This window comes from Varroa jacobsoni, unplaced genomic scaffold (assembly GCF_002532875.2).
Source record: "Varroa jacobsoni isolate VJ856 unplaced genomic scaffold, vjacob_1.0 scaffold_123, whole genome shotgun sequence".
NCBI lineage: Eukaryota > Metazoa > Arthropoda > Arachnida > Mesostigmata > Varroidae > Varroa > Varroa jacobsoni.
This window is the reverse complement of record NW_019213025.1, coordinates 663,171-676,418: the sequence shown is the minus strand read 5'-3', so window position 1 is coordinate 676,418 and position 13,248 is coordinate 663,171. Positions and strand designations below refer to the sequence as shown.

The 13,248-nt window shown below is 41.4% G+C and overlaps 1 protein-coding gene across 2 annotated transcripts in view; it reads left to right on the top strand.

Moving 5' to 3' along the window:
- Positions 1 to 13,248, top strand: part of LOC111267260 (uncharacterized) — a 130,955-nt gene that overhangs the window by 87,834 nt on the left and 29,873 nt on the right. For both annotated transcript variants that reach the window (XM_022845390.2, XM_022845398.2), the window contains exon 3: positions 5,943 to 6,169. In XM_022845390.2, the coding sequence (XP_022701125.1) occupies positions 5,943 to 6,169 (227 nt within the window). The remainder of the gene's footprint in view (positions 1 to 5,942; positions 6,170 to 13,248) is intronic.

Genomic DNA, 13,248 nt, shown 5'->3' with positions numbered 1-13,248 from the left:
ATATATGTAAGCAAGTAATTACTATCTTGTGACGAGGGTCTAGATGGGCGCTCCCACCTCCTTGCTGCTAGCGAGTTGGTCATTGTTGAAATCACCAAAATATTTGATCTTGCCAGTGTCAGAATTACGTCTACTATGTGCTTCCTTTTAGACTAGAACTAATAGTACCGATTAGAGATAAATTGCCCCGGGTAGCTAGATTTAACGATATAGATAAGCATGTAGGGTTGATCATCGCATTGGGGGGCGACATGAAATGCTCTGCTAGCAAGCGTGTTTGCTCTTAACTTGAGACGCTAGTTACATAACGGTGTGCGACGACATCGAACTGTCCTGCAATTCGGGCTGTACTACATCTATCCTGTTTAAAAAACGTTCTGGCTTTCACGTAGCCACTGCAACTGTGGTAACTATCGTATAGACAGGCACAGTACAGCTAGAGCTGTGCCAACAATAAGGAGTTGTTGCAGTTGACAAAGCCGCGCAGGCCAAGTCAATCACCTGCGGCCGTCAGCGCCGCAGAACTTGCCAGCAGCCCCGGGGCTGAAGTTAACTCCGGCCTGATTGTGGCTACAGAGAAGGAAGGACACGCCGACTGATCGAGCACGCCATAATGCGTACGGTCCGTCTAGCCGCTCTACACGAATGACAGTAACAACAACAACAAGCGTTGCTGCGATAACAGCGGTAACTGCAAAGCGTGACCAGCAAACCATCATGTCGTTGTTACTGCGATATTGGCTAGTCAATTGAAACGATTTCCAGACCGTGAAGCTTGCTAAGAAATCCGATAAATGAATAGAAAAAACAAAGGACGTTAACTTCTCGCTGCATCATTAGCCACACAAGTACAAGACAAAAGCCAAAAAACACTGGCTTAACTTAGCTAACAAGGTAATCTGTTTAGGGGAAGTACTTACATATGAAGCTGATGTATTGTTAGCTCAAAATATCTTCGAAGAAGTGACCACTTAGGAAGAAAAGCTCAACGTCGACGATAAGGATAAAGTGTCAAACGAAAAATCTGAGGAACACTGCAACCAACAACCAGTTAGAGTACATATGAATTAATGTTCTTTTTACGCAAACACTCCGGCCAGTCCTCTTCGAAGGACAGTTTGTTATCTATCTAAAAAGAGCTGCTGGCAAATCACCGTTAATTTAGCCTAACCGATTTCATAGAGAAAAATTTTCATAAAGGTTTATTTGTTACAGTTCCTAATGTTCGACCTCGCATAAAATAACGTTCTTTAGTACCTAATGGAACACCATTTGTAGGTATACAGTAAAATATCCATTATAATTCCCCGTTAGGTTCTGTTTCCTAGTTAGTTTGGGCTGTTTAAACGTACGTTTCAGCCCTCTATTGATTTGTGTCATACAGTAGGCCATGTGCTGCGTATTTGCCCCGCAGGTCAAAGCCTTCACGCCGCTGTTAGTACAAATGTATAATTTTTTTATTTACCCGTGAACAGTGCATAACGCATTAGCTTGTAACTTAACATCTGGAGGCAGTTGATTGTGACAGACAATAGATCAATCCGCGTTTTGTTTGTCATGTTTAGCTACGTTTTACTGAAGTCGCGATTGGCGAAGCCAGATATATTGTCAAGTGTCGACGATTCCCATCGTAGAACGAAGTATGTTAGTACGAACAGCCGTCAATCTGCTACGAGACCTCTGCTGCCGATATGACTGCGGATACCGCATCGTCTATCGTTATATAGTTTGTCTTGTATCTGTATACGCGAACGATTCCAGCGCGATTGTTAGCTTGGTAATAGTTGATGGCTAAACTAAGTTTACAAGTTGCTACGAGTACGGGTATAGTTAGCATCAAATAATCAAAGGAGGCAGTGAATTACGGCGTATGTGCATAGAAGTGAAGATCTACCTCGAGTTCGTATGAGCCGAAGCGAGTTTTATGGATTCACAGGTCTTTCGATTACTTAACTTCTTAAGCCAAGTTTAATCGCATCGAAGTTTTTTGTGCATGCTTTCGGTCGACAAGACAGAGAAGGGTTTGCACTATAGGCTACGCAAACGTATAGTAAATTTATCCATAGAATCTCCTTCTCCACTGCAATCAAATGTTTGATAATAAATAGTTGTTGCGGAGTTGTTTTCGTGCATTGAGAACAACGCACGTACATACATATTGCACAACCGGTCGCCAAATGCGCACGACAACTTCTTCGAACGAAACAGCGTTGACTATTTTGATTAATTGATCTTATTGGTTTTAACTGGAACATCATACGTTCTTTCAGTTCCAGCGCTACGACGCGGTCGTACAGAAACTCCATTTGGGTTGGCCTTGTGCCCGGTTTAGTACATTGAACTTTTCTAATAAGCAAACATTAATGAAAAAGAGTAGATATACAAAAAAAAATCGGTCGTGAAAAATTGGCATAATAATGTATTGATTGCCTCAGGCGGGCCATCACCGAAGTGTAGACATTTAGTTCTTCCGACGGACTGAAGCCTACGACTACTTCAGCTGAAGGCAAAAGTATAATCGGTTAATGTTCACACTTATATATTATCGATAATGACGGTACGTGATGCAATCGCAGGAGAATATCCCAAATGAGTCAATACCAATGACTGCCCGTCTGTTTGCTGACAAAGCGCAGATATGAATTCGTCCAAAGGTCATCGTCACGTTAGTTGCCCAATCAAATAATAATAACACGCCATACGTCCGCGCTACAAATTACCATCAGATCTCGTAGCCTCTCGTGCCTCGCCCGAAATAATGTTCCGGCGCCGTGTTAGAAGACTATGGAAACTTTACTCGTTGTGCCTATTCTTGACCAGTAGCTAATGGCCACCGTGTCAATACTGCAACATAAATAACATAGCCGTTATTTGAAATAAGCGAGTTTGATAGAGGGGATTGATGAAATGGACACGGTATGCGTTGTATGAAATAGTCGTTTCTTATGAAGCGTTTCCCATGAACGCTTTGCTGTCTTCGAAAGATGTTTGCCGTATATGAAAATAGAGTTAATTAATAATTGACTCGTGGCTTGTGCAATCTGGCCCCGGTTCATCTTCTTAAAGCATATCGCCTTGTCTCCTCTGTTGGACTCGATTTCTGCGAGCGTCACAGGATATAAGATACAATTTCCTCTATCCTGGCAAATATTTAGGGTGCAGTGCGTCAGTGATGATGTTCGTGCAAAGCACGGCTGTCCGTCATGAACATGATCGAGGTCTTCTTTATAAATTCTAGCCTATCATTGTTTCTTAACAATTATTAGCCATTCGTAGTGAATTCCAGTCGATTATTCAGGCCTTTTTGCATATTTTAACCCAACACTTTATCCGCTTTACTCAAATCTGGCGGGACTAGTGTCTGATTAGTTAATTTAAAATGCCCTGCAAAGGTAGCTTCAGTGGTTCGACGGAGAGCGAAAAGGTTGAAAATTCTTTTCTTCGCGCCCGGACAATAGAAGAGATGGTGAAGAACAAACTATTACAAGACGATTTTTAGTATGGTTTAGGTCTGTCTTGAGGCAGGACGACTGAACTCCATTGGTCATTAACCCAATAGAACTAGGCATACCCACTATTTTGCTTTCTTCCACCCACACATAAAAAAACTTTCTGACCTTATTTTTATAGAGGTTCTGCTTGAATCTTTGTGAATAAGAACACGCAGTATTTTGTTCACTTCAGTCAAGACGTGCTGAATCTAGACGCCAGCTCTTTTAGTGAATTTTATTAATTGAAGATGATAAAAAATTATACTGTGAGAAATCATCTCCATGGTCTATTGTTGGCAATGGCCTACGATAGCATTGCGCAACACTCAAATTTAGGCTATGACTTTCGAATTTTGAAAAAACTTTCGCTTGGCAACTACGTTTTGTCTGTACATAGCACGAACGCTTCGGCGTACATCATCAACGCTGCGTCCTCGAGAAAATCCACTGAAAAAAGAATGTCAAGAGGAACTTGTTTATCGTTTCGATCATCCATGTTCAAGACGTCCTATGGCAAAAAAAAAACAAAGTTGTTTTTTAACGCAAACCTCGGACCGTAATTTTGCTGTGTAAACAGAGCGTGTCATAATAAAAGAATGCGTTAGCCTCAGAGCTAGGATGGGAGAACATGACGAGACCTTTTCCTCCAACTTCGAAGGTGTATGGGCAAGACAATCGAGCGCGGCATGTCCTGTCTAGTCAGCAATCAAATAGCGCGCTTTTCCCACGCGCAGGCAGTGCGGATATGGAAATGCGTCGTCTAGTTCAATATCAAACAAATTTCATAAAAGGGCAAAATATGTATGCATAATAACCTGCAACGATCTTGTCTCTGCGAATAGGTGCACACTGTTACAATAGAGAGTCTGTGGGAATCGATTTGCCGACGTTATAGTTTTCATCCATCACGAATCTGTCTTAAACTGTTAGGTATGCGACCGTCGATGATGATGATGATCCTGCGCCGAATCCGCAAGCTCGATGTCAAGTACGTCGGGCGATCGATTGGTTTAGCGGCATGCTTTCGGGATTCCGCACGTTTGTAACGTGTTAGTTCGCGCGGTCGTTTCGAAATCCCCGTTTGGAGTTTTACGACTCTGTGCAGGACGAAAAAGGGATCTCGTGACGAGATGATACTTGTGGCCTCAGCACTGACGCCATCTTCGACAGCTTTCGGCAGCTTGACCAGAAGGAGAACTTGATTCGAAGACGGGCACCGAAATAGATTCCTACAGTATGGCATTTTATCGAACTTCTATCATTCTCTAAATCCAAACGCGTCCATTTTGGCACTCGCTATAACGCGTCAAATAAATCAAACAGATTTCTATGTGACTTTAATTCCTAGATAGTTAACCAAGATACACCAGCATAGCTGAAAAGAGACGTAGAAAAAAACCTGCTGCTTCGCAGCGGCAGTGTCTGCCAATTATATGTATTGACAAATCACCACAAAATGGTTGGTTACACATCGATATGCGTATCATACTTATTATTTGTCGAAATATATATCCAGCTCGAAAACACAACGATATTGGGTGAGAAAGGAACCATATTTTTGTCATACAAATACTGTCTATCCAGCAAACGCGCCATTTGGTTCGTATTGTCTATGCGTCTAGGCCTGTCTGACGTTTAAAGGCTGCGATTCTCCTTAGCAAACCTTGATTCGGGGTTTAAGAAGCAGGCCGCGTTATATTTCAATAATTAGGATTGATATTGTGAGAAACAGAGTTCCTAATACGCTATACTTTAGAGTGCCTATCGTTGATTGTGGTAAGCTAGAGATTATACATTATATTGGTAAAAGAGCTACGTAATTAGTGTTTTGGCCTTATATTATAAGTATTATAGTAAAGCTTAAAAAAACAGTTACACAGTCTACTCCAGCTCCTGCTTTCCACCTCATCATACACTTCTTTAAGCGACCCTACTTTGCCGCTTGCACATGGTGCGAATATGTACCGAAGACGGGATAGAGAATTCACCTTTCGTAGTCTATAACGCTAACAAGCTACAAAGATGGCGCGCTCGTTCATTCCTATTATGTTTTCGAGGTATTTCATTAGATGCGTATGCCTAATTAGAAGGTACTCCACAATATCTGCATGTGTAAACTTGGTATTTTTTTGAGCTTTACGTTCGCTGCTAGGAGTGAGCATTGTTTCAGCTTCCAGCGAAACACAAAATGTATCTACGTCCGGTTTCAAGCTTACGTATATAGTTCGGTTTATGATCAAGTGCGTTACCACTAAATTATGGCGCTCACATGCGAACGTGATGTTCTGGTCTTATAATTAAATATTAGTTTTCCGTTCCTCTCTGTCGGATGATCTCTGGGAAACCAGTTGACCAACCCTGCGGAGCCGCATCGCAGCTTGCAGCCGCCTAACGATAAATTTAGTATGTGTGATAATCGTAACCATGTGTTTCAACACGGTTTTGTTTCAGCAACTCTACAAGCGTCGTATGGCCGAGGAGCAAATGCAAAAGTTCTCGCAGACAGCATTTCAGCGACGACTGGGTCTGGCATACGCATCGAAATTCCCTATACTTCCGCCGCGTCTACGTTTCAACGCTCGCTCTAAGGACAAAGACAACGACGATATCGATCTTAGCTCGACTAACCTCAGTCCGTCCGCGATCCTCTGGGAGTTGCCTCGGAAACACTTCAACAGGTACGCCGGATAATTCAGATTAGGATGAAGTCAATTCTATATAATTGATGACCAATCCCGCACGCATTATTTCAATATTATATTATTTACTAATTATTGTAACCGATGCATAATCGTTCGTTTTCATTCGTCAGCACTTCAAGCGGTACGTCGATGTGACGAGCGGCACACGTCTTCTCGTTTCTCTTCTGTAGTTTTTTTCATATATTTCTAAATAAAATCATTTATAATCCCGCTACGTTTTTCTACGACTAGCGTACGGTCTAAGCAAACGCTTTTTTTTCTATGGACGTTGTCTTGGTTCCGTATTGAAATGCAAAATTTTATTTTCTGTGAGTCAACTGTCCCGTCGAATGTTTTGAAACATTTGTCGCGGCAAATTAACAGTTGCCGTTTAAAGCATCTGATATCTATTAGCGTTGTATCTATCGATCCGCTCGGTGAGCAATGAGTACAACCGTGCGTTTGGAAAAACGTTTATACACTACATTTGGCCTAGGCGCAACGATGGGAAAGGCAAAACTGGCTACGCGTTGGAAGAGATTCAAAGTCGTAGACAGATTCGTTGGTGTTTTGACAAATGACCACCAAGATCTACCGTAGCACTCTGAACAGACAGATTAACGTAACGTAAATGTACGTACTGTCATTGAAGTTAGACAGGATAGCATGAACACTGGAACACCACTTCCCTTGTAGAAAGGCCCTGTTCAGTTGTCGTGCTGAGCTGATGCCCTTCTTTTTTGTCGCTCGTTCTGTGTTACGAGCGTACTCGGCTAGTAAACGTATATTAGGATAGGCGTGTTGGCCTGTTTATAAAGCAGATTGCTAAGTTACATTCATCTGAACGTAGCTGTAAAGCCTGATGATACCTCATCAGGTTGTAAGCGGTCATTGTTAGTAGTTTTTTTTTTTGGGCACATCGTTGTTACACTGACTTTTCATTGGAACTATTGACTTAACAGTGATTTTAGTTAAGTGTGGTTAGAATACCTGAGATTTTTACGTTCCGTTACGCTGTTAGACTAGTATTTTATGTGCAACAATTGGCGCGGGATTTTAGGGATGGCAATGTCTACTGCCCTAATCACTATATAACTGCATTCAAGGACTCGGTAAATGCCATCGCTGGCATACGATGTTTGACGAAGATAAACCACCTTCAGCAGAAGAAACTAACTGTAGCTCTAACTAGTTATGAACAGTCGAAGCTTAGCAAGGATATTTGGTGTTGCTGTTTATTTAAGTAAATTTGATTTCAAAATTACAAAGTTAAGCCTTATTAGCAAGTGGCACTCAAGCTGGGCTTCCCCTTCATGCGGCAAAAGGTGGCTGAGCACGCTTGAAGAGGGATAGAGTTAGAGCGCACGAAGATTACGAAAACAAAATTGGTAGCGGGAGGAGTTCAGGGGAGACGCAGCTCGATGTGCTCTGCCGGGATTTGATGGCTTTACTCTACTGCACAGACTGGCGTCCAACTCAGTGAGATTTAGCCTAGGTTACTGCTGGCTCTGAGCTGGTTTTCGTACTCGTGCTGAACGTGGGAGAATTCCCATTTAGACAAAACACAACTCGCAAAATGAATGCTATTGAGTAATAGGCGTTGGGCTCCCTAAGCTTACGACGGACTGGCAAGCTGTAATAGGTTTGTTTTGTCTGATCGACAGAAACAACGTGAAGATAATCGACAAGATAACTGCTTCTGAGATAACTTCGAACGATTATAAATAGCCAGGTTTGCGTCACCTTGAATTTACACGCCCAGGAGTACACTGCGACTAACTTTCATCTGTACAAAGAGACGTAATTGTTTTAATTGGTAATGGCTCGCAATTTTTTCCGCATATGTAACGGAATACGTAACTCGTTTCTTATTCGGGTCTGCTTGACGGGTTCAGGTCACGCGGCTTGGTCGTAATTTTTTGATGGTGTTGCCATAAAAGTATCGCAGTCTGCATTTTATTTAACACAGACTCAATACGTCAATAAGATCATTTGTTTTATGTAGCTGCTTCCAAATAGCTTTTACGTAGCATATGCGTAGTATAAAGCTAAGCGGCTAATTAAGTACCCCACAAGTTTACTTTTACGAGGCCTACTTAAGTATACGTCTAATTACTTATAGGTTTATAGTGTTTGAAGAATATACCATATCACTTCTGTTTAAAGTTTTGGCATATGGTTTGTCCACGGTGTCGTAATTCTGCCCATTCCCGACCCGCATATACGACAAAGCCAATTCTCTCCAGGGATTTGATTATGTGCTAAATTCTGGCAGGCGTCCCTTCGATATTATATTTTCGCCACAAGAAGCTTTCATTAGGTTCTGCCAATTTTCGATCGCTCTGATCCGTTCTGATTGCCAGATCTCTTACTATCTTAATGTGCTCGTTTCGGGCTCCCAAATGTTCGTGCTCATCCGATTCTGGTGATAGATTATGCTACATATTACTATATTATTAGTATTGTTACTGGCAAGGACCGAACATATCCGACAATCCGACGGTGTCTGGTTTTACATCGTATCTTGCGTTGGGCATGAAAGAAGGTATCAAGATGTGTTAACATATAGTGACAAAGGCAGCAGCAGATTTCGGAATATAAATCTGTAATGTACCATAGCTCAAATGCTACTCTTGAAAATGACGCGTAGACGGCTTTAAAACAGAATTGCTATACGCCAGAATACTGTAGACTTTCGAAAAGCAGAATCCAATTTGGAATTGATTAAAGTCTGTGAATTATTATAGGAGAACTGTCGAACGCTTGGCATTGTTACGCATATCGATGCCACCCTGCCCCCTTTGGACTTTGCCCTCACGTACTTCACACAGTCCAAACCTCTGTAGAAAAAATTATACATGTACACATATGTCGGAGAATGAACCAAATCTGTGATAAATTTTTAAAGCGGGTACTCATTGTGCAGCTATCACTTTGTTTAGACATTTTGTATTTGATACTTGTATAGCATGACAGCACACGCCCGAGTATGCAAGAGGCTAACCGCATAATATTATAATGCCCATATAGGCTACTTCTATGGCCCTTCTTCGACCACATATCACGCTCCTTCAACATCAAGATGACTCAATTATATTGGGTTCACTTTGTTGCTGATCGGCCTTAACAGGTTGAGCGTATAAAAAATGATATCCATAGAACATGTAATATACTATCGAAAACCTTGCTCAGTTTAGACATTGTTATAAGGTACATATCTCAGTCTGTCATAAAGTTTGTTAATATGATAAATTCTGAAATATTCAGGACCCACCTAAAGACCCATTATTACCTTTGGAACGCCTCAGAGCGTACTATTTGTTGCGCATTGAAGAACGCATTTCTTCTGTTGTTTTCGGATCTAGGCTTTTCTACTTACCGATTGACGACATCGATTCAACTTCAATAATTATATCTTGCTGGGTGTGCTTATAGTAGTTAAGATACGATAAACTTTTACGAGGTTCGTTTTACCCACACTATATTTACAAGTTTCCTAAGTTAACAATTCTTGAAGCAAATAGTTACTACCGGTGGGCTTTATGGACCAACACGGAGTAAACTGGCATTATCAACAGTTATTTTATTTTTGATACAAGTAGATAGACGCTGATGTCTGGTTCTGTTTAAAGAACCAATGATAACACAGCAGAAGTGTTAGAATACCGCCATCACAACTATTCAAACATTGTCCAGGAATGGTCATTGTAAGTCGTCGAGCCCGAACGAGTTTGCAAAGACGATACAATGGGACAGAATTTTTCATTATGTTATCTACATTTTTCTGCTATACTTGGAACTTTGTTTCGCCATATGGCCATTTCTTGCATAGATCTAAGAAGATACTTAGAACATTTAAGCTAGACTAGAATTGTTTCTATCAGAAATACTCGATGCCATCAGTAGGCACAGCAAAACAAAGCATCACCGACAATATCAGCATCAGCGATGTGAACAAAAGTGCACTGCTGATCAACAGGGGATCAAGTAGACGGCGGAGTATAACGGGCTCGTTATCAGAAACGTAATGTTTTTCGTTCTTACTGCCTTTCCGCGACCGCATTTCTCTGAGCCAGGCCTTGTTGTCCTGCTATTAAGCACCGGCGACAGATGCAATGTTGCTACATGCTACTGTCGAAACGCACCGGCCAACGCAACAGTCGTCTCGAGGGACGGCAAGAGGTTACGCTGCGTCGGTCTATGCTCGTTCCACTGGCAAAACTGAAAAGATGAACCGGTATGTAGAACTATTGTGTGGTGCTCGGACGAGGAAAGTGAGAATGAAGCAGGCGATGCTGCCTATGGCCGATGAACTTGATTGATTTGGCTAGAGAACATCGTCGGTTTTGCCTTGATGTTAATTTCTGTTCGATTGTCTGCCGCGTATAGTATGTAAAATATTCGAGTTGTTTTATTCATTGCTCCAGTAAGGACATAGGCATGGCCTTACAGAGGTAGCGGTAACGATACAGAAATAGTAGCGATAGGTCGAACATATGCATAGATCGAACACTATGCAGGGAGCTTAGGGCTGTGGTTTTTGTTTTGTTGATTGCTTTAATAGTTAAGCGGACATATGTTTCTGTTCTATTGCTACGCCTTCGTTGCTTGTAGGCGGACACTTACATATAAAAAAACATATTGTACACGCATAATGCATATATGTATTTTTCTGTTATACAAATAAGGCGGCGGCGGCGGGGTATGCCTGCTTGTTCCACTGACAATATCAATATCTGTTGATATCCCATGATTGGTGCGTCCGCTTCATGAAATGGCTGCTACATCTGTGGGTCCGTATGTGCGGCCGCGAATTCTGTCTGTCACTGTTATCGCTCGGGCTCGGCCATCTCTCACCGTACATCGCAGACTGCGCTTGCCTCGGTGGTCATTTACTCAATCAGGCAAGGTAGATATCAAAGACATGGCCCCGCCCTTCACCAAGCGCGTGATAGTAGCAGGCCCTGGACCGCCCTGAAGGCTACGCCAGCTTTGAGCACAAAAACTCAATCAAGCTTAAATCATTTCGGCTAATGCTATTGCTTGTCTTTGCTGGGCAATTCCGGTCTGTTGTGGCAACTCGTCACGGCAATGAATGGAAAAGCGAAGAGCAGAAAGAAACAATCAGCCGCCCAAACCATATTTGAAAGTATAGGCAAAACCATCACTGAGCTATCGGTAAAGAGCCCCAAAGGGCGCCCAATAGAAAAATTGTCTTTTGTGTCACACTATACACCAGCGTTGACGAAGTGAACGCCGAAGGCATACATAGAAACAACTTAAAAAGATGTGGCCTGACGGAAGCCTACCTTGGCCCCTGTGGCGGTTACCTCATTCAGAAGAAGTAACCGGCAGAAGTCATATGGTACTATGAACTGGCTTGATAGTGACTTTATGCGAGAGACATTTCGGAAATAGACGAAATCATCCGAAGCAGCGCCTATCGAATGCTTTTTGATATAACTGTGCTTTTGTTAAAATAAAATTTACCGCCGAAACGACGATACCGTCCAAAATGTAACCGCTGCTCTGAATAAAGATAGAGACAAACATTAGGACGCTATTTGTGCAAAATTTACAGGCAAAACCTGCAGAGACGTGTAATTAAGATAGCAGAAAAGGGCCAAACAGGTGTGTATAAACAGAACTTTTCTCAATTTGTAGCAGATATGTTCAGGTTACATGAGGAAGGGGAAGCTATTGGTGAAATTGCATGGTAGATTTTGCCAGTATGAGCTAATAAGCTATCACATCAATCAGATATACCACAGCTAATCTCAGAAGTGTACATCATCAGGAGGCCAAAATTTATGAATCACCAACCTTGACAAGAGCAGGTTTACCAAAATACATTCTTTTTTGTTTAGTATCTTCCAAATGTAATCCTGCGTGAAGAACTGCAGGCTTTTCGTGCGGCGTTTGTATATGACAGGTATCTGTGATTGTGACTTGTTTCGAAGAAGCAGAAGGCGCTGTAAGCAGAAAACTTTCAGGTAGAGAATAAAGTTAGTTATTACTTTTCGCGATATAGGCCCACTTCTTTAATACACTCAATTTCCTTTAAAATGCTCCCTCTTCCCAATTCTAACTTTGTGTCATAGATAGAAATGCCCCGCACAATTGACAGCTGCTATAGGCATCACGGACTGCAATGTCCCCTTAGGGAAAAAGTAAGCTACTGTAATTAGGATGTAATCAACATGGGCCCAAAATGACTGCGGCAATATCTGAATCTGACGAACTTTTTAGGGGACTATTTATCTGATAATGCCAAGCAAATTTCTAGAACTTTCTATTCTAAATTGAATAGAGTAGTTGCATGCCTAATTGTTTTGGTCAGTAAAAAATGTACGTTTCTTATAATAAATTATGTTGTCTAAAGCTGAGTAGCGGCAAAAAACCCTTTATATTTCAGCGAGACATATCCTTTTGAAGGGGGATGGCAACAGAGATATAGGCGAACCGTATACTATTTGCACTAAAGTTCACCATTACATCATTATAGCCAATATCCTCATCATTTGTGAAAAATATTTTCGAAGAATAGAAAATGTCATCTTTGAACACTAACCGTTCAATGTAAGTACATCGCTTAGATCCTAAACTAAATTAATAGATCATTATAAACCAGCAGATTATTGTTTTTAATCATTTGATAAATTCAGTACAAATAGTTTCAGAAATTAATAGTACCTTCACAACTATTTTTTCATTGACGGTCTTTATTTTACTGTCTGATCTGTGCGCTAGCTTCAAATGGTATTCAAGCAGAGCCCATAATATAAATAGCGTTGCAGTTACCTGGCGGGTATCTATTGAATCCCGTGATCGGAAATACAAAATAGTTGAGATATCTGGTAGCAGGGAGATCCTCCGTTATTGAGATAGTTTCAACTACTCTACGCCGTACGATACAACATGTTCAAATCTACTTTGAAGAGCAGATCAATTTTTCTTCCTAGCGTCCTAGAAGTTATTCTATGAAAATTACATTAAATCTGTACATGGAATATAACTGTATTTAAGCAAACAGCTTTTAGGGAATCCTTGTTCCAGAATACTGTTAACTTACTAGC